This window comes from Camellia sinensis, chromosome 6, assembly GCF_055761805.1.
Source record: "Camellia sinensis isolate YWXY chromosome 6, ASM5576180v1, whole genome shotgun sequence".
NCBI classification, from domain to species: domain Eukaryota; kingdom Viridiplantae; phylum Streptophyta; class Magnoliopsida; order Ericales; family Theaceae; genus Camellia; species Camellia sinensis.
Window position 1 is genome coordinate 201,138,797 of NC_138966.1, and position 20,120 is coordinate 201,158,916.

At 37.6% G+C, this 20,120-nt stretch overlaps 2 protein-coding genes and 1 long non-coding RNA gene across 3 annotated transcripts; 2 read left to right on the forward strand and 1 right to left on the reverse strand.

Moving 5' to 3' along the window:
* Positions 1-7,563: 7,563 nt before the first annotated feature.
* ECHIA (enoyl-CoA hydratase/isomerase A) lies at positions 7,564-10,554 on the forward strand. Its single transcript, XM_028205086.2, has 3 exons — positions 7,564-8,243; positions 9,020-9,302; positions 10,353-10,554. The coding sequence occupies exons 1-3, from the start codon at positions 7,834-7,836 to the stop codon at positions 10,458-10,460; spliced, it is 801 nt and encodes a 266-aa protein (XP_028060887.1). The 5' UTR covers positions 7,564-7,833; the 3' UTR covers positions 10,461-10,554.
* A 1,801-nt stretch (positions 10,555-12,355) lies between these two features.
* On the forward strand, positions 12,356-13,476 carry LOC114260253 (putative ubiquitin-conjugating enzyme E2 38). The gene has a single exon (XM_028200335.2). It carries the CDS (start codon positions 12,356-12,358, stop codon positions 13,337-13,339), a length of 984 nt encoding a protein of 327 aa, XP_028056136.2. The 3' UTR covers positions 13,340-13,476.
* Positions 13,477-14,493: 1,017 nt separating this feature from the next.
* Positions 14,494-18,667, reverse strand: LOC145792204 (uncharacterized). The gene is made up of 5 exons (XR_014331587.1): positions 18,537-18,667; positions 17,297-17,384; positions 17,051-17,160; positions 16,852-16,933; positions 14,494-14,665 (listed from the first exon to the last, which is right to left on the reverse strand). It is a non-coding gene; the product is annotated as an uncharacterized LOC145792204 (long non-coding RNA).
* Between the last annotated feature and the right edge of the window lie 1,453 nt (positions 18,668-20,120).

A 20,120-nucleotide genomic window follows, 5' to 3' on the forward strand; every position in this document is an offset into this window, starting at 1 on the left:
TCATCTTGCTCAGAATCCTTATCAGTGTCTTGTTTGTGGCTTCCGCTTGCCCGTTCCCTTTTGGATAGTAGGGTGTGGATTTGTGATGCTTCACTTGGTAAGTCTCTAGGAGGCTCTTCACATATTTGTTTATGAAGGGAGTGCCGTTATCCGAGAGGATGGTGTTTGGTACTCCAAATCGGCAAATGATATTCTCCTTGATGAAGTTCGCAACTGCAGGCCCCGTAGCGTTCTTCAGAGGAATTGCTTCGACCCACTTTGTACTCAATTCTGTGGCTGCGAGAATCCACTTGTACCCCTTAGAAGATGTGGAGATGGGCCCTATCAGATCAAAAGCCCAGGTATGGAACGGCCATGGCGTTCGGATACTATGCAGGTCTACAGCTGGAGCATGGATCAAATTTCCGTGTTTCTGACAAGTCTGGCACCTCTTCACGTGATGGGATGCATCTGACTCCATGGTCGGCCAGTAATACCCAAGGTGTATAAGTTGTTCGAACAGCCGAGCCCCTCCTTGATGTTCAATCTCGTGGGCTCTTCCGAGGACTAGATCTGACTCCTCCTTGGAGAGACACCTCAGGGGAGTGCCCTCAATACTTCTTCTGTAAAGCTTGTCCTGATCAAGAAAGTACCGCCTCGCTCTCCTCTTGAGGTGTGCAATGTCCCTCGGGCTCTCAGGTAGTGTTCCCTCTTTGAGATAGTCAATGTAGACTTGCCTCCAGTCAAGGGTATCAATTTCAAAGCAACTCTCATCCTCCCGGATGTATGACTGACACTTGGGGCATTCCTTCTGTAATTGATTCGAGTCCTTCTCCATCTCGGGCCAATAATAACCTTGTCTTTGGATTCTTCTGTACAGACTGATATCCCCATCTCCGCAAGACTTTTCGTGGATCTGTTGTAGTCGGAAGCTCGCTTCTTGTTGGCCAACACACCGGGCTAGGAATCCGGTACCTCCTCGGAAGTAAAGTTCACCTTGAATAATTGTGAATTGGGCAAGCTTGGCCATAGTCAGTTTTCCAACTTTGCTTCTGAGTTGCTCGAGGACTTCTCCTCTCCAGTCCTCCGGAAGGCCTTTGTTTTCGGGTATTATTGAAGGTTCTGTTCTCTTCTTGATAACAATTGTTGCCTCTTCCTCTGGAATGTCAACTCTTGCCCCTAATGTTGCGAGGGCATCTGAAAACTTGTTGTCGGAGCGAGGCACATGCTCTATTTCGACCTTCTGAAATTTGTCAAGAAGCCTTTGGACTGTTGTTCGATATGTGGCCAAGGCAGGCTCCTTTAAGACGAACTGTCCTGAAACTTGCTTCACTATCAGCTTTGAGTCCCCCCGGATCCGAATCTTCTTGATACTGTGCTTCTCAGCTGCTATCAAGCCTAAAATAAGAGCCTCATACTCGGCTTCGTTATTCGAACAATGGAAATCCAGTTTATAAGACAAATATAACTTTTCCCCACTTTTGCTTGTAAGGACTATCCCGGTTCCTCCCTTCCCTCCGGCTGCTGCTCCGTCAAAGCTCAATGTCCAGAAGCTTTCCTCGGAAGCCATAGCTGCATGCACCTCTCCTCTTAATTCTTCATTCACTGGTTCATAGTCACCACTTGGAAATTGAGCAAGGAGATCAGCTAAGGCTTGACTTTTGATCGCCTTGGGGGCTACACATGTGATCTCGAATTCACCCAGTGCTAACAACCATCTTGCCACCTTCCCGGTTAGAGCAGGCTTGCTGAGGAGGTATCGGATTGGATCACTTTTAGTAACAATCTGAATCTGGTGTGCTAAAAAGTAATGTCTGAGCTTTTGGGCAGTGAATACCAAAGCTAAACAATGCCTCTCTACTGGAGTATATCGGACTTCTGCTCCTCGAATCTTCCGACTGATGTAATACACCGGGCGTTCTACTCCATCTACATCTTGGACCAATAATGCCCCTATGGACTTGGGAGTTGAAGTTAAGTACAACATTAGAGGGACCCCGGGCTGCGGGGCTATCATGGTCTGAGGCGAGGTTAAGGCCGCCTTGATTCTCTCAAAGGCCTTTTGGTGCTCTTGGTTCCACTCGAACTTGGCATCTCCTTTTAACAAAGAGCCGAAAGGCGCAGAGATCTCTGCCAGTGCTGGGATAAACCTCCGAATATAAGACACCTTCCCGAGGAACTTCTTTAACTCCTTCTGAGAATGCGGGGGAGGCATTGCTCTGATAGATTTGACCTTGTCTTCATCTGCCTCGATACCATGTCTGTGTACAAGAAACCCGAGGAACTTCCCAGCCGTCACCCCGAAAGCACATTTGAGAGGATTCATCCTCATTTTGAATTTCTGGCACCTTTTGAATACCTTCTCAAGGTCTCGGAGATGGTCTTCTTCTTTCTTGGATTTCACCACTAGATCATCAACATAATCTTCCACCTCATGATGGATCATGTCATGAAAGATTGCAGTCATAGCCCTTTGGTAAGTTGCACCGGCATTCTTGAGTCTGAAAGGCATGACTGTATAGAAGAAGTTTCCGAGAGGTGTTCTAAAAGCAGTCTTTTCTGCGTCCTCTTCAGCCATCTTAATCTGATTGTATCCACTGTATCCACTGAATCCATCCATGAATGAGAACATCTGGTGTCCCGAGGTAGTATCCATAAGGGTGTCGATGTGAGGAAGAGGGAATTCATCCTTCGGGCAAGATTTGTTCAAATCTCGAAAGTCTACACATACTCTGATTTGGCCATTCTTCTTCTTTACTGGCACGATGTTTGCTAACCACGTGGGGTACTGTATTGGCCGGATGAAACCAGCCTGTTGAAGTTTTTCAATCTCCCCCTTAATCTTCTCTTCGAGATCTGGATGATATTTTCGAGCAGCTTGCTTAATTGGCTTGGAGTTTAGGAACACATCAAGATAGTGGGAGACTAGGTCAGGATCTAGTCCGGGCATTTCCTTATATGACCAAGCAAACACATCTGAGTATCGGCTTATCAATTTTAACAACTGTTCCCGCTTCTCTGGGCTAAGGCTCGAACTTACGAATACCGGCCTCGGTGCATCTTGTCCATCACTCAAATCTATTTCAATAAGTTGTTCGGGCTGAGGCTTCGGCCCATCTTGCATACATTCTGGAGCCACTTCAGGCTTTATTACTATATCATTGTCAGGAGGCTCTTCTTTTGACTCGGAGTCGGTGACTGAAGAAACCGACTCCCCGCACCTTCATAAATAATACACCATCTTGCCTCCTTCTCGAACTTTCATCACCTTCCGAGGAATAGACGGACTTTCTGGTCTAGACATCGTCTGCTTACTTGATTCTGTCATCGGCTCCTTGTCATCTTTGATATCCTCCCAACGAGGAATTTTGACCCCTCGAGGCTTAGAAGTGGTGGGAACTTCTTCGACAGCCAGTTCGGTGAAGTAGATGGCATCAGAATAATGAGCTTCATGGATCTCGAACGGCCTTTCTGTAGCCTGAATTGTCACCGTCTTCTTTCCCCATTTAGCCTTAACACACTGATGATAACTTGATGGTACAGCCCCATATCTATGCATCCAGGTCCTCCCTAGAATGATGTGATAATTTGCTTCAGAATCGATAATATGGAACTTGGTGGCCGAGCGAATTTCTCCAACGGCTAAATCAACTGTTACGCATCCGATAGTAACTCTCCTTTCTCCACCGAAGCCAGTGATGACTATCGGCTGCTTCACAATGCGTTCTTCAGAGATTCCGGCTTTTTCTAGAGTAGCGCGAGTCATAATGTTGATAGAGGCTCCACTATCTAGAAAGGCCCTTTTGAACTCAGCCCCGTTAATAAAAGCAGTCACATAAAGCGGGCGATTGTGAGAAAAAGGATACTTCCGATCAGCCTCGGAGAAAGTAATGGCACTAGATTGCTCTTTTGCCTTCCTCGGGATAGACCCCTCAGTCGACATGCATTCCTCATGGTGTGCCTCGGCTATATTAATGATAGACTTGGTGATTTCCGTTCTTGCCTCCCTGGAAAGTCCAAGCTGGTCAAAGAACTGCTTGAACTTTACACAGTCTTGCAGGGTTTTGGCATAGTGATCCGGATCTTTTTCCACTCTTGGAGGCTCGTAGTTAACCATCTCCTCGGTCTCCTCAAAATAAGATGCCACATAAACATGGTGTCCTCCTCTTCCATAGTATTCTTCTCCTCCTTCTGGATCAAAGGGAGCATTTCCATAGTAAACTTGCTCACCCTCTGGCTCGAGGATGTCGTCCAGATAACAGTCATCGTCATCGAGATTAGTGATAGCCTCGATCATTGGGCCTTCATAAGCTATCATAGCAACATTCTTGCCCTTGTCTCGGTGTTGAGGATATGGTTGTTCTCGGATGTCTTGAGTCCCTCGCTTTTTGAACCTCAATTCGTCTGCCTCGACTTTATCTCTGAAGATTTTCCTGAGAGTCCAACACTTCTCTGTTGGATGTTTCAATGTACGATGGTAGACACAAAATTCAGGGCTCTCACGGTCCTTTTTTGATGGCATTTCTTCAACATAAGGCAATTTTAGCTCTCCGTCAGCCACCCATTCCTTAACTAGAGCTTTCACTTCCTCGATTCCACATGGATAAGAAACATTCCCCTTTTCACCATTATATTGCTTTCTTTTCTGGCCTCTATGACCTCCTCCTTGTGAATTTCGGGTATCCGGGGCAAAGGCAGCAGCAACGATAGGTCCACGAGATGACTTGAAACTAGTCTTGTAACTGGCTTTAAATCCGGACTCCTGAGCCTGAGGAATGCTAATGTTCCGAGCTGCTTCTATTAATGCCGAGAAGGTGGGTAGCTTGTGGTTAACTAGAAACATTTTGTACCTGCTCAATGCCCCTTCTAGACAAATTTGAACCAGATAACTCTCCTCAACTGCTTCATGACAATCCACGGCCTTGTCCTGAAACCTTTTGACGTAGTCAAGGATGTCTTCACTTTCTTGTTGCTTCTCTTTACACAATGTAAGTGTGGTCACCTTCTCCGCCACTTGAAAGAACTTGGAGTGGAATTTGTTAACCATTTCCTCCCAACTTCGGACAGAGTTTGGGGCCAAATTAACATACCAACTATATGCTCGGTCGGTGAGGGACTTAGAGAATTCTCTCAGTCGGAGGACGTGGTTTGAACCATGAATACCTAGAGTCTCGATAAATCGCACAACATGTTCTCGAGCATTTCCTTGTTTGCCGTCGAACTTGATGAACTTCGGCACTGTATATCCCTCAGGGTATGGATAGCTCAGCATCTCAATGGGGTAAGGCGGCTTGACGTCTGGATCAGGCAAAGAGGGTAAGGTCCTCTTGCCCCGTTCGAGATCGAACATGGCCTGCACATCGGCGAGAGTGAGAAACTGTTGAGGGAGAGAGTTTGATGGTGGTATTCCCGGGACTTGGCTTATGTACCCGAAGACTGAGCTAGGGGCGTCTTGGCCATTCTGGTGCTGCGAATTCATCATTGGTGAGGACATTTGACGATACTGGCCATCAGCGCCTATAGACAAGCCAGTTGGTGATGGGATATTGAATTGAGGCCCGTAAAGTCCACCATACGGCGCCGCTATACCGGGTTGTGCTTGCAGATTTGTTGTCGGCACCAAAGGAGGCCCGCTTGGTGCTTGGGTAACATTTACTGGTGGCGTGACAAGATTAGGTACGGGCAGAGCTCCCTTTTGCGCCATCACGCTCCTTATGTTTTCCTGGACACCAACAGTCGCCGGAGCACCATTCATTACACTAGAAACTCCCCTAGTCACCATTGGATCTTGGCTTGGCACGCCATGGAGCCCGGGCATGGGCAAACTGCCGCCGCCTACTGTGGTTTGAGCATGTGTTACTGTGGCCGTGTTGCCATGAGCCATAGGCTGATTGGGGCCTACTTCTCCTTGGATTTGATTTTGCGCTCCGGCGAGAATAATTCCACCACCAGTTTGATTCCCGTTTGGCGCCGGTGCAAAGTTAGAACTCATCACTAACATGGTGTGAGTGAGATTCTGAAGAGTGGTAAGAATCTCTTGCTGAGTATTCTGAAGTCCTTGAATGGCTTCAAGCAAAAGTGGTTGATCTGGAGTCATGGTTCTGTCATCACCACCATTAGAGGATCCTTGTTGGTGAACTTCATCTTCTCCCGCCATTCTTGTTGGAGTTGTGTGGATTCCAGATCTCGTTGAGACCATTAACCAATCCGCCTCCCCAGTGGAGTCGCCAAAATGTAGGAGAGGGTTCAAGAAAGGAGTTGGAAAATTCGAAGATCTTCGAAGATCCTTGAAGAACAACTTCGAATTCTCTAGAATATGATGAGAGGCTTAGATTCTTCAATAATCTCAACTTAGGAACACAACAACAAAGGAGATGATGGAGATAAAAGATTGGGTGAAGAAGAAGGCAAAATGGCTAGAGAATAGAATAATGGCAAGGCTCTCCCATTGATCTCCCACTTTCACTCTCAAGGTCGATAATGGAGAAGGGAAATTAGTTCTTTCCCAAGAGTTAAAAAAAATCTCCAAAATCCATCCCTTGTAAAGCTATGGGTGGGTGCTATTTATAGGCACCTCATGATGTAGGATGGAGCCCATGTGCAAGGCACATGGGGGATATTCTCTCTAACCACCTTGTCCGAGGAGGTGACCTCTCCGAGGAGGTGACTTCTCCGAGGATGAGAAAACCCCGAAGAGGAGATCAATCCCTCGGCGAACCCTTCTTCTTAGCCACACCTAACCAATGATCCCCAATCATCCCAAAGGGTCAGGGGTAGTCCCAGAGGACGTCCTGCCGCAAAGTATTGCCGAGTCTCATGGACCCCCCGAGGTCGTGCCACCTCGACCCGGGTATAGGCTAGTTTAACCGAAGAGTGAATTTGTCTCCACTCACCGTCCTCGGGATCGGGTCCTTTGTTCGAACTCCATTACGCCCATGGTTCTGGTGCGTAGATCCCGGAAAGCTCCGAGCCCGCAAGTGTTCTGGGACTCATTAACGGAGCGACTTCTAGATTGCGTCTGAATCCGTTCGAAGCCAAGTGTTTCGGACCTCTAGGTTCGTGGATCCGAACCCTTTCGAGTCCGAGTGCCTCGGATCTCTAGGCTTGCTTAATACCCTTTCGAGTCCGGGTCCGAGTAAGTCTCTAGGTTCGTGGATCCGAACCCTTTCGAGGCTTAGAGCCATTCAGCCCGTTTGACGGCGATAAATCCAAGCCCACTAATCTTGGACTTGCGATAAATTCGGGCCCACTAATCTTGGGCTATTGGGCCTAAATAATTTAGTGGGCTTAAATTAGCTCCTCTTACATTAATATTTTTAATTTATATTATATTTAATTATGATATTTTTTTTAATTATTTCTTAAAAAATATAAAATTATGTCATTATTTTTTAATTATAAAGGGGTCTTTTGGTAACAAATTAAAAAAGTTAATTTTTTGATTTTTTAACTTTTTTTTTTACATAAAAAAAATTAAATTTTTTGACCAAAAAAATCACCAAAAAAATTTAAAAATTAATTTGTTACCAACTTTTCAAAACAGCGGAAAGTGAGTATAATCCACACATGTTAAAGGTGTGTGCCGTAAATTACACCAAACAGTCCCTACGAATGGACGGTCGTCCAAGCAACACAAAAGAGCTGCCACGTTAGCAATATCTCTAAAGAAGATAAAGCTAAACCAGTTACCGACCACCATGCTGTCACCGATGAGGTCCGCAGCACACACTCCAACACAAGCACACATAACACGGCCCCCGGTCTATGTCACTCCCCCAAACCAATACATACACACATATATATACACACACACACATAATATACGTATACACGTATGTTTGGTGAGAGACAGAAATGGATCGATCGTCACCGGAAAACCTAATACTTGTGACCTGCCAACCAGATGGGATCGCTCTCGTGACGATCAACCGCCCCAAATCTCTGAACTCGCTAACGAAGTCGATGATGACGGATCTGGCTAAGGCTTTCAAGTCCCTCGACGCCGACGACTCTGTTCTGGTTATCATACTGTCGGGTTCGGGCCGGTCTTTCTGCTCCGGCGTTGACTTGACTTCCGCCGAGGACGTCTTCAAGGGGGACGTGAAGGACATGGAGTCCGACCCGGTGGCCCAGATGGAGCGGTGTCGGAAACCGATTATCGGGGCGATCGGCGGGTTCGCTGTCACAGCCGGGTTCGAGATCGCTCTCGCTTGCGATGTTTTGGTGGCTTCCAAGGGTGCCAAGTTCATGGACACTCACGCTAGGTTTCTCTCTCTCTCGCCGTTCTTGTTTTTCCCCAATTTTCATAAAAAGCGTGATTTTTTTTTTGAAAGCATACAAATTGGTTTTGAGTTGTTCGAAAGCAATTAGTTTTGCTTTTGAAATCATTAATTTTACTTTTGTTTAATGCTGCTAGTGATACATAATACACATGATGAACAAGAAAAATTTATAAAATTTGTTGAGGGATTCACTTCTAAAAAGCATATACATTCATATTGGTGTTTGGTTCTGTAAAGACTTGTTCTTGCTACAAAATGGCTATGTTTGGGTGGGCTTAAGTTACTGTTGAACATTTCTTGGTTGGGTTTTGATAACATGAGAAAATAGAAATAGCTTTGTTCTTGAAAGGTCTTTCAATAAGAAAAGGAGAAACATTGGTTAGAGAAGGGAAAACATACTCGAGTTTAAGATTTTGACGAAGTGATTTGGCACTTTTTGTTTATTTGAATTTTTGACAATGTAATTTAGCTTACTCCCAAGTTGTTGAGATTGATGCTTGTTGAGTTGGTTTGAGTGAAACCTGCAAACCATTAATAAATAAAAATCTAGAGTATGATGATCCATGGCTCAATTTATGGTTGAAAGTTGAAACTACAACCGTGGGATGGTAGAATTTTTCTACATATTCTTCTACGCAGGGAAGAAACCTTTTCAGTCATGTGTGTCACTGCTCTCTTTTGAATGTCAAGGACACTTTTTTGTGTTTAGTTGTTATCTATCTAATGAAGATTCATTCATGTAACCTTGTTTTTTGCAGGTTTGGGATATTTCCTTCATGGGGCCTTTCTCAGAAGCTTTCACGGATTATAGGGCCCAACAGAGCTCGTGAAGTGTCTTTGGCAGCCATGCCCCTAACTGCAGAACAAGCTGAGAGGTTGGGTTTCGTGAATCATCTTGTTGAGGAAAGCGAATTGCTGAAGAAAGCCCGAGAAATTGCAACGGCCATTATAAAAAATAATCAAGACTTAGTGTTGAGGTACAAGTCAGTTATAAATGATGGCTTAAAGCTGGACCTGGGTCACGCTCTCACGCTAGAAAAGGTATCTCTCTCTTTCAAGTGGCTTTTTTTCTTTCAGCTACATGAAATCTTGTTTAAAGTTCTAGTATCACCTATAAGTTAGATCATGTAGCAGTGTTGCATTGATTTGATTCTAATCATCTCCTTAAGTTCATTGATTTACATCATGCAATTTGTATTTAATGATTTTTGGAACCTCTTTAGTAGTTAACACTTATTCTCCATATTTTAGAGGTCCTTCTGCTTCCTTTCCGACCTTTCCCCTTTTCAGGCTATGCTGTAAACCAATTGCATATGTATAATGTGCTTTATGATATCCGTATTTGTTGGTAAACAGCATTATAACCTACAGAAAGCTCCTTCGATGGAAGGGAAGAGAACTATAGAACTAAGGCAGCTACTATAGAAGAAAAAGAAATAGGCCACGGCTCGTACACAGTCACACCAACACACGAGTCTGAACACAGTGAATCCAAAGTCAAGAGGGTTATCACACTCGCAAATTTGTGATCTTTGAAGTAGGGCTTTAGAAGGACTTGTACATAATGCAGTACTTTTGCTTGATCATGTGATCAATGCAAGATTAAAAAGAAAAATGGCTTACATATTCCAGATGCGTTGGCTTTGTATTGTGTTCAATATTTAGCAGACACTATGTGAAACATATATTGAATATATGAAATTTGGATCTTTTATCTGCTTCCGGTGCATACTAGTCTTTCAATCTGGACTGCCAAATTGATGCATAGTTATAGGAGTTAAATTGTTGAAGAAAGAATACTCGTATGAACACAACAATCTATTACGGAATTGGACACAGAAGACACATAAATGGACACAGAATACGCTTAATTTGTTAGTAAGATCCATTTTTGAAAAATTTTATTCATCTATTTATATTTTGTGTCCGGTTTTGTAGTAGGTTTTTGCGTTGATAGTAGAATTGTTAAAGAAATGGTCAAACTTAGAAAAGAAATCACATTATTGCAAAAGCTTATCAATATTCATCATGATTGGTTGTGCTGTTAATTGACACAACTTACAATTCTTACAATTATGCTGGTGTTTTCAGGAGAGGGCTCATGAATATTACAATGGAATGACGAAGGAGCAGTTTAAGAAAATGCAGGAATTCATAGCTGGTCGAGGCTCAAAGAAACCTCCTCCTTCCAAGTTATAGATTTAATCATTTGCAAAATTTACTTTTGTTGTAAAATAAATCACTTTTGGATAAACAAAAGTTGAAAATAGCAATAAATTTATTGGTTGTCCAATGATACTTTTTGTGTAGGAGAGAGTAATGTACGCTTACTTGCCAGTTCTCTGTTAGTTGTGGAGTTACTGGTGGTTATACTAGAGAGATACATAAGCTCCAGCATTATGTCTGTCTGATTGAGTTTTTGGTTTCAGTTTCTTGTTTTCAATTGTTTGGCAAACTGTTGCCAAAGTTTTTTTTGGGAATATTTTCTTTTAAACAAACTAAGTTTTCAGAAAACACCAAAAAATCATTTTAAAATTTTCGAAGACGGTTTTGCACAAAAATAAACATGATATGTAAGCCATGGTATAGTTTTTCATCTTGGATGGAAGATGGAATAGGTGGGGTTAGTTCAATTAATAAGAATTTTTGCATTTTATTGGGTAGTCTTAAGGGTTTGTCTCGTCTAATGTACATCTCCTATTTTTTGTAAAGGACAATTATGATTTTTTATTTAAAATTGTATTTGTCATTTTTTTAAATGACAAATTTGATGAAATTATGTAGTTATAATTAACAATATAGATTTAGAAATTTTCTCTAAAAATATTTTATATTTTTTCCTTAGTATGTAACTTATGCACAAATATCAAAATTACTATGAAGGGTTTTATTATAACTTTGCTTAATAAAAATAAAAAATAGAATAAATTTTAGTTAAAAAGGAGTATGGATAGAGCTCCACCCTACTATTTTTATTTTTATTGTTGTTGTATTTGATCCTAGTATTACTCTACTTTGTGATATATATTTTGTTGAAGGCCTTGCAGTACAATAGGACTACTAGAGTTCTTAATGAAGTAGAACTCATTTCAGTGGAGAAATTATATACATAGGAGAACTGTAAAGTCATGTGTTGTTGTAGTTATATACGTCACTCTGGAATTGCTTCAAACTCCAAGGGACTAGAATTTTGAAACATAAAAGCTTCTGTTATGTCTGTTCTGTTCACAGCCTCAACTTTTAAGTTGAACAGATATGGAATCAACAGGTACTACTCTATGCTTTTGAATAGTACGATAGTTTGGGTTGCTTTTTATCACTATTGTTATTTTTATTTTTCTTTTGTTTTGTTTATTTGTTTGTTTGGTTGTTGTTGTTGTTGGTTCTCTTTTTTTATTTATTTTTATTTATTTTTATGCTGCTGCCAATATGTTGATCCTAAAATCACTCCAAAGTAGATTGCAAAATTTTATTTTGTTTTTGCGGAGGTAGATTACAAGGAAACATTTTTATCCTTTTCTTTTGCTCCACCACTTGCATTTTATTTTTATATTTTCTTTGAAAATATAGTTAATGGGCTTCAATTTTTGAATACGGTTTTCCATAGACATCTTGAGAACAACTCATTTTTCACAAAACACCAAAAAAGTTTCAAAAATTATTTTCTCACAAAAATAGAAATGATGAATTTTTCAAACTTTTTTTTATTGCTTTTGCTTTTTGAAAACATGAAAAGCAAAAACCAAAAAATTAACCCAAAGACAGTGTTGCTCAACCACTTGCATTTTATTTTTATATTTTCTTTGAAACTTAGTTAATGGGCTTCAATTTTTTAATATGGTTTTCGAAAAACATCTTCAAAACAACTCATTTTTCACGAAACACCAAAAAAGTTTCAAAAAGTATTTTCTCACAAACTTTGTTTTTGTTTGCTTGTCAAACTTTGTTTGTTTTTGTTTTTGTTTTTGTTTTTGTTCTTATTGCTTTTGTTTTTGAAAGCATGAAAAGAAAAAACCCAAAAATTAACCCAAAGACTCTGAAAACACAACCAAATTTATTTACTACATAATTTTGTTTTACTATAATTTTCTTTCATGACATCAAAATTTCTCACATACGTTAATTATTCAGATGAAAATAATGTGGCCTTCAAATTTAAGCAATTCGACATTGTCAGAGACCCTTCAGATCACTACTATGTCAGGTCAAACAAATCCAAAAAGAACAAAGATTGTTTCACAAATGTAAACAATTCTGTCCACATGAAGATCATGAGAGAGTGGAAATTCCTCCGAAAAGGCCTCCCAGAATCCATCTATGTTCGAGCATACGAGGACCGGATTGACCTTCTCCGAGCTGTCATTGTTGGTGCTCCTAGCACTCCTTACCACGACGGTCTCTTCTTCTTCGACATTGCCTTCCCTTCCGACTACCCACACCAACCCCCCAAAGTATATTATCGCTCACACGGTCTCAGATTGAATCCAAATCTCTATGAAAATGGGAATGTGTGTTTAAGCCTCATCAACACTTGGGATGGAAACAAGAATGAGAGGTGGAACAGTTCTTCATCGACAATTCTTCAAGTTTTGGTTTCAATTCAAGGGCTTGTGCTCATTGACAGACCTTATTTCAATGAGCCTGCCTATGCAAAAGTGAAAAACAAGAGTAATAAGTATTGGCTCGACAAATCCAATGCGTACAATGAGGATGTTTTTGCGCTGTCTTGCAAGACGATGATTTATGTGTTGGGAAAACCACCTGGGAATTTTGAGGGCTTTGTTTCTGATCATTTTTGTAAGCGTGGTGAAGATATTTTGGCAGCGGTTAAGGCTTATAGAGATGGTCATGTGATCGTTGGTTACTATCGACATGACAATTCATCTTCTTCTTCGCAAGTGAGTGTGTCGGATAATTTTGAGAGTAATATGAACAAGCTTTGTTTGGAGCTCAAGAAGGCCTTCAGAAGAGAGTTGAAGATGCCATTAGATATGGAGCCTGACTGGGTCGCAGAAAATGAATGGAAACAGGGAATTTTAAATAAAATTATTGCGGTATTGAAGTGGATTTGTGAGTGAATTAGGTGAGAAAATAGGATGTAGGATGTGAAACAACAGAGCGAGTGAAAGAAAGCTTGAAATTCATCAGTTGGATTTTAGCTATGGTTTTAGGACTATGCATGTCTCAATTGGATTTGAACCATGTTTTATCTTAACTTTTGAGTTCTTTTATTTATATTTCACTTTTGAGTTTGAATAATTTACTATTCAACTCAGTTTGTTTACGATCCTAACCATTTGAAATTTTTTTCCCCCTCATATATATATATATTAGGGATGACCCATTCCTGACGGCACTACCAACAATTTTTTTGCTGTCACGTGCTACGAAACTCAATGATAATAAATCAATTCCAAATGGTAATGTCACTCCGACTTAAAACTTCACGTATAAGAAATTGAAATTGTTTTTACACATTGAATTAGCGAAAGCATTTATAAATTTCAAATAGCAAATTTCAAAATTAAAGTCCAAAAAATGAATTATGTATTTGAATATAGCATATGCAAAGAATCTAGAAATATTTGCTAAACTTAAAAGTCCAAATAGCAAATTTTAGATTTTTATCCACGTCAAAATGACACACCTATACACTATAGCAAGTTAGAATGTGATAACCTTCAATAAAAGAATGTTATTGAATTAGTATTATAACTGGTAACTCTATCGCTTTATCAGGTTTAAATTCCTTCAAATAAAGGTCAATGAACATCATGAACATTATGAACATGAGAGAGCCAACCAACGATACATTGGTAGAAGCAACGTAACCCAATGTTTCTAATATGGATCAATGACCTGCAACAAAATCACTCGCTTAAATTCGCTTCCAAAAACCAATAGCTATGAAAAATCACATCAAAATGCATATGAGAAATCGGAAGAAATTGTAATGAAGAATAATTGAATCAAAAGAAACTGTAACATGAAAAATCGCATCAAAATACACATGAGAAATAGGAAAATCAATAGCTATGAATTAAGAAGAATTGAACATAACTATTATGGTCAATTGAATTATGTATGCATTACTAAAGTAAACAAATAAGAATAGACAATTATATGCATTACTAAAGTAAACAAATGAATATAAAAGCAAATAATAGTATAGAAGGATCAATTGAGAATGCCGATAAATCATATAAACCTCCAAATAGAATTAAACTCAAATTTTGTAAGGGGAGCGAATAATTTTCTTTATTACGACTAAGAGAGTCATGTTATAAGGAAGAAGAATTTTTGAAGGTTATAAAACCAAACAAAATTAAAATTTTAAACAATTAAAGCTTACCTTGTGCGAAGTATCCATTTTTGGATGATCATGCTCCTTTGAGTTTCTATCCCTGTGATAATGCATAGCTCATTTTCTAGTTGAAGCATTATGTATAACAATTAGTAGGCAACAAAAAAAGAATCAAACTTGAAATTAACGTTAATGGGCAAATCTAACTAAAATTAAACCCAAGGTTCATTAAATAAAATTAACTGTACTATTTTTTTAAACAAAGATTACAACCAAATACTTGTGCTAGTTCATTCATCATTTTAATATTTTTGGAATCAAAACCATTCAGAAACACATTTAAATCTAACCCATTTGAAGATAGGTTTCTAAAATGTAAACCATTTCAAAAAATTATTACATGAAATTCACAGTTTTTCCTCACCTCATACCCAACACCACATTTGCCTCAAACCAATCAATTGACTTGCCTACTAAAAAAAAAAAAGGAAAAATAAAAAAGGATTACATACTTTTCACTTTCTAGGTGATTGATAACATGTTGTATACTCCAAATCAATCACCAAGAATTTGCCCACAACATTTAAGAGAGCACTTCACCAACATTAAAGGTTGAAAGTGAAACCACCTTCTTCTTCACTTATGAGGTACCATTATGCATAATCATCCAATTAAAAGTATAAAGTATGTTTAAACTACTTCAAGCATAAAGTAAGTTTATGCCATCACTCTTTACTCCAGGATGACTAACTAATAACATAGATGGTCTACTAAATTAATTTAGTTCCAAAACCAAATATTTGAAGAATAAAAGAAACAACCAATTGGCTTAAAACTGACTTTTATTAACCTAGACCTCTTTACTATTTTTCTATTACAAATTCTTTATAGACCTCATTGAGCCAATCTCAGCATTGTTTATAGTCTTACAAAAAAACTGGCAAAGCTGAAAGTATAATTTTTTTGGGTAAATTACAAATACACCCCTGAAGTTTGCTTAAAATACGAATTGTCCCCTATGGTTTGGAAAATTACAAATACCTCCCGGTCAGAATTTTTTATTTAACAAAAATAATTAAAAAAGTGAAATTTCTAACTGTTCACCTATACAATAATCAAATTATCTAAATTATTAATTGAAATAAAATTTTAACATTATTAAAAATTGTTAATTAACTTGATGATTTATTAATAAAAAGGACATATTTATTAGGAAATTAGAAACCTTAGAGCACATAATGTAATTTCTAGAACCACAGGGGGAAATTTATAATTTAAGTAAATCTCAAGGGGTGTGTTTGTAATTTACCCTTTTTTTTTATTTATTTATCACAACGTACAATCCTCACTCTGAAAATAAAATAAAAAATGAGAGGAGAAGAAGAAGAAGAAAGAAAGAAAGAAAGAAAGAAAGAAAGAAAAAAAAAAAACGAAAGAAAGGAAAGAACAGGTGCAACTCTTGTACAAAATAACAGATGATTTTCACCCAATAGAACTAAAATATATTGAGTTAAGAGTCACAGGGGTAAAGGGAAGAAGAAAAAAAAATTAACTCTGACCCCTCCAATCAAAATTTTAATTTATTATAATCATATTTGTTTGTCACATCTATTTTAAAATGAATATACAATTGTACCTACAGTGTTTAAATTTTAAAATGAAAATTTTAATTGATTATAAGCACTGGTAAAGTTATAGGGTGTGGAAAAAGTAGTAGGCAAAGTTATTCTATTGAATCAACCTGATCTAAATTTCTCTTCCACCTCCAAAATCACCTATATCAAGAAGAAAAATTACAATAAAAAGAAACTCCATAAATGCACTTCTAGTTCCCCAAACAAGGATATAAAATTGTGAAGAAAAAAAAAGGCTCACTTGTTTAATGGGCCATTGTGCCATTGCTCTATATTTCTTGAAAAATTTACTAATAGACCCACACAACACTTCCATTCATTGTATAACCTGAATTTTTCAAGTCTAATCAAAACAAAGCAAAATCAAACATAAAGGCATTCTAAACCATGCTAATTTTCAAAATTATAGAAAAAATTATCACAATGATTATCATCAAAATTGTATGAAATTCAAAAATTAAAATAGAAGGCCCAAGTTATCACCATAAAAAAATCAAGTACTCGCTCTTCTTAGTTCTGAACCTAACTAATAATCCAGAAGATAGCAATATGTAAATGAAGCCTATCTAATAAAAATTTAAGATTCTTAATTTGAACAATAGATAAGCAACAAATTATTGATAAATCCATCAATGGAAGGCAGACCAGTTACCTAATCAACCATTGCGGCAAACAAAGTCACAACAACTTTTTATGAGCTAATCAAACACTCCTTCAAGCCAAGGCATATGTACCTGAAACAAAAGGAAGAATAGAAAATATAAGCAAGCAAGCTCCATTATCCAGAATCAACCCCTTAAAAATTGCCCATTGTTTGTTATGACACCAGATACGTAGGAATTAAGAATAACCTCTTAAGAGAATTCATAATCTCATAATAGAAGACAGAGAAGTTGAGAGCAAGGCCAAGACGAATTGGGTGTGTTGAAGGGAGATCTGTATTTGCAGTGGTAGAAGCAGCCTAAAAAAAGAAAAAGAAGAAAGAACAGCATCAAGAAGACACATCAAGTGAAGGTTAAAAACAAAACTATGTCAATATGCAGCAATTCACTATGCATATCTCTAGTATAGGATGTCAAGACAATTGATCAACATGCCTCATAACCCTTCAGTGATTGTTCAGCAACCTCTTTTCTTTCCTGGTCAGTCATAAACTCAACAAGATACCGGTAGTAGTCACCTTTCCTGAATTAATCAGAACACAGAGAAGATAAACTTACTTCCAATTTGGAAAGGAAAGAAAAATATGAGAAAAATAAAAAGTCACATTCAAGGTATGGCCCAAACCAAATTGTATTAGTATTAGAAGTATCAACTGATAAAACCAAACGACATTAACTAATGTACTTCAAAAAAATAAAAATAAAAGAAGCACACCAACCAATAGGACAAAAAAAAAAAAATCTAAATCAACAACCAACATAAATAATTATTACAAAACCAACTCACCATTGACAACAAATTGAATTCATCTTGGTAATAAAAAAAGAAAAGAAGCAGAGAATAACATTCTAAGCTAGTTTCCATATTAAAAAGTAACAAAGACTAACAATTAACGGTGTTCTACACAAAATTGGAAACCAATATGATTAGTGGTGTTCATACACTATCACCACAACCATATATGTATTAAGCATACTACACTGCAATAAGCATATTACACTGCAAGTAGACAAACTAGTTTTCTAATCATTAAACCCATACCTACTATTTTCAATGTGTTTGATGGAGGTTAGTTTAGTATAGGATGTCAAGACAATATATATCAACAACCAATGTAAACAATTATTACAAAACCAACTTTATATGCAATAGTAGCTTTCCCTGAACTATCTGTTTCAATTTTTAATATATATCGTTAGTTTTTCAACTTAATTGGTCTCTAAGTGAGTTACTTGAAGCTTAAACTTGAGTGAAAAAGATGCAGTTATGATGGCATAACTTTAAGAACATGTGAACATTGTATTTGCCTGTGCAAGCCAAATAATGTTTTATGTAATAATTGCAGGCTCTAATAATTAGTAAATGTTTTCATAGTAACAGAAGCAAAACCAAGGAAGATCTACGGAGTTAATTTTCATAGTTTGATGCATAATACGGATCAAACAAATTTGATGCTAAGCAATTGCGAGTACCCACAAAAATCATAGATGAGATAATGAAAGTACCCTCACAAAAATCAGACACCTAAACTACAAAACCAAAAATTAATATCAAACAACAAAACAACAAATCCAAACAACTCCTTCAGGATTCATAATTTAAACAACAAATCAAAATTATAGGCAAGAGCAGAGAAAGTGAAAAGGCAAACAACGAAGAGTGAATAAATCTTACCGGCAAGAGCAGAGAAAGGGAAAAACACAATATAATCAACAACAACGATCGGGAAAAAATATTGGACGGTGAGTTCGAAGTCTTACCTAAATGAGAAACAAATCACATAATATAAATGAGAAACACAATCAAACCCAAATGAGAAACAAATCACATAAAAATTTAGACACTCAACGAAAACCCAAATAAAAATTTTGAGGCATTTTGGAGACCCATTTTACAAATCACATAGTGAATGCATACAAAGAGACACATAAAAAAAAAAAAAAAAGAAGCCGAAAAAGAAAAATAAAAAATTTTTTTTTTTGTTGAAACATTCACTAATAGATCCATTCAATAAAAATTTGAAACATTCAATAAAAAATGAGTGGAACAAAAAAGGCTCACTTGTTAAATGGGCTGTTGTGCCATTACTCTCAATTTCTTGAAACATTCACTAATAGACCCACACAATACTTCCATTCATTGTCTAACTTGAATTTTTCAAGTCTAATCAAAACAAACTAAAACATCTTATTTTTGAAAAACAATAAAATCAAACATAAAAGCATTCTAAACAATGCTAATTTTTAAAATTGCAGTAAAAATTATCACAATGATTATTATCAAAATAGTATGAAATTCAAAAATTAAAATAGAAGACCCAAATTATTAGCATAAAAAAATCAAGTACTCACTCTTCTTGGTTCTTGCTTCTCTACCGTTTCTGAACAAAAAACATAAACTGCATGTAGCTAATAATCCAGAAGATAGCCGACATATAAAATGAAGCCTAGCTAGTAAAAATGAAGCCAAGTTAAACAATAGATAAACAACAAATTATTGACAAATCCATCAATGGAAGGCAGACCAATTACCTAATTAACCATTGTAGCAAACAAAGCCATAACAACTTTTTATGAGCTAATCAAACACACCTTTAAGCCAAGGCAGCTCCATTATCCACTATCCATTATCTAAAATCAACTCTCTAAAAATTGCCCACTGTTTATTATTAAAAATAAGATCCAACTCCCATTGATTGATTCACCAATTTGAATATACCTATATTTTTGTTAACCTTAACAAATATCCAAGGCATGTATCATTCACTATTTGGGGGGAATGTAGAATAAACTATGATGGATTCACTCACTATTTTTTTTTTTTGTATGTGTGTGTAGTGGAGAGGGGGGGGGGAGGAAGGGGGGGAATGTAGAATAAACTATAAGATAACTTTGATCAATTAGGACATTCACATTACTAGTACTAAGTGCATTCAAGCATGGTTAATCAAACTCTCTGTAGGAAATGTTGTTTAGTCATTTACTTGGCTTGATAGATTCACTCACTATTTGAACAACAAAAAAGTATAATTATATAAGAAAATAAACTATTTTAATTGAGGCATTTTACAGAACATCCAAAATTTGACCATCAAAAACAACCGCCACAACTTTCTAGCAAAATTTGTAATTAGTTACCTGACCAAAGGTAATGTTGAAGAAGATAGCCAACAATTCTATAGCAAAATTGAATGCTTATGTGTCATGAAAAGTGAATCTGAAAGGTTCAGCTAAATGCAAGTAAAGAAATGATGTATAT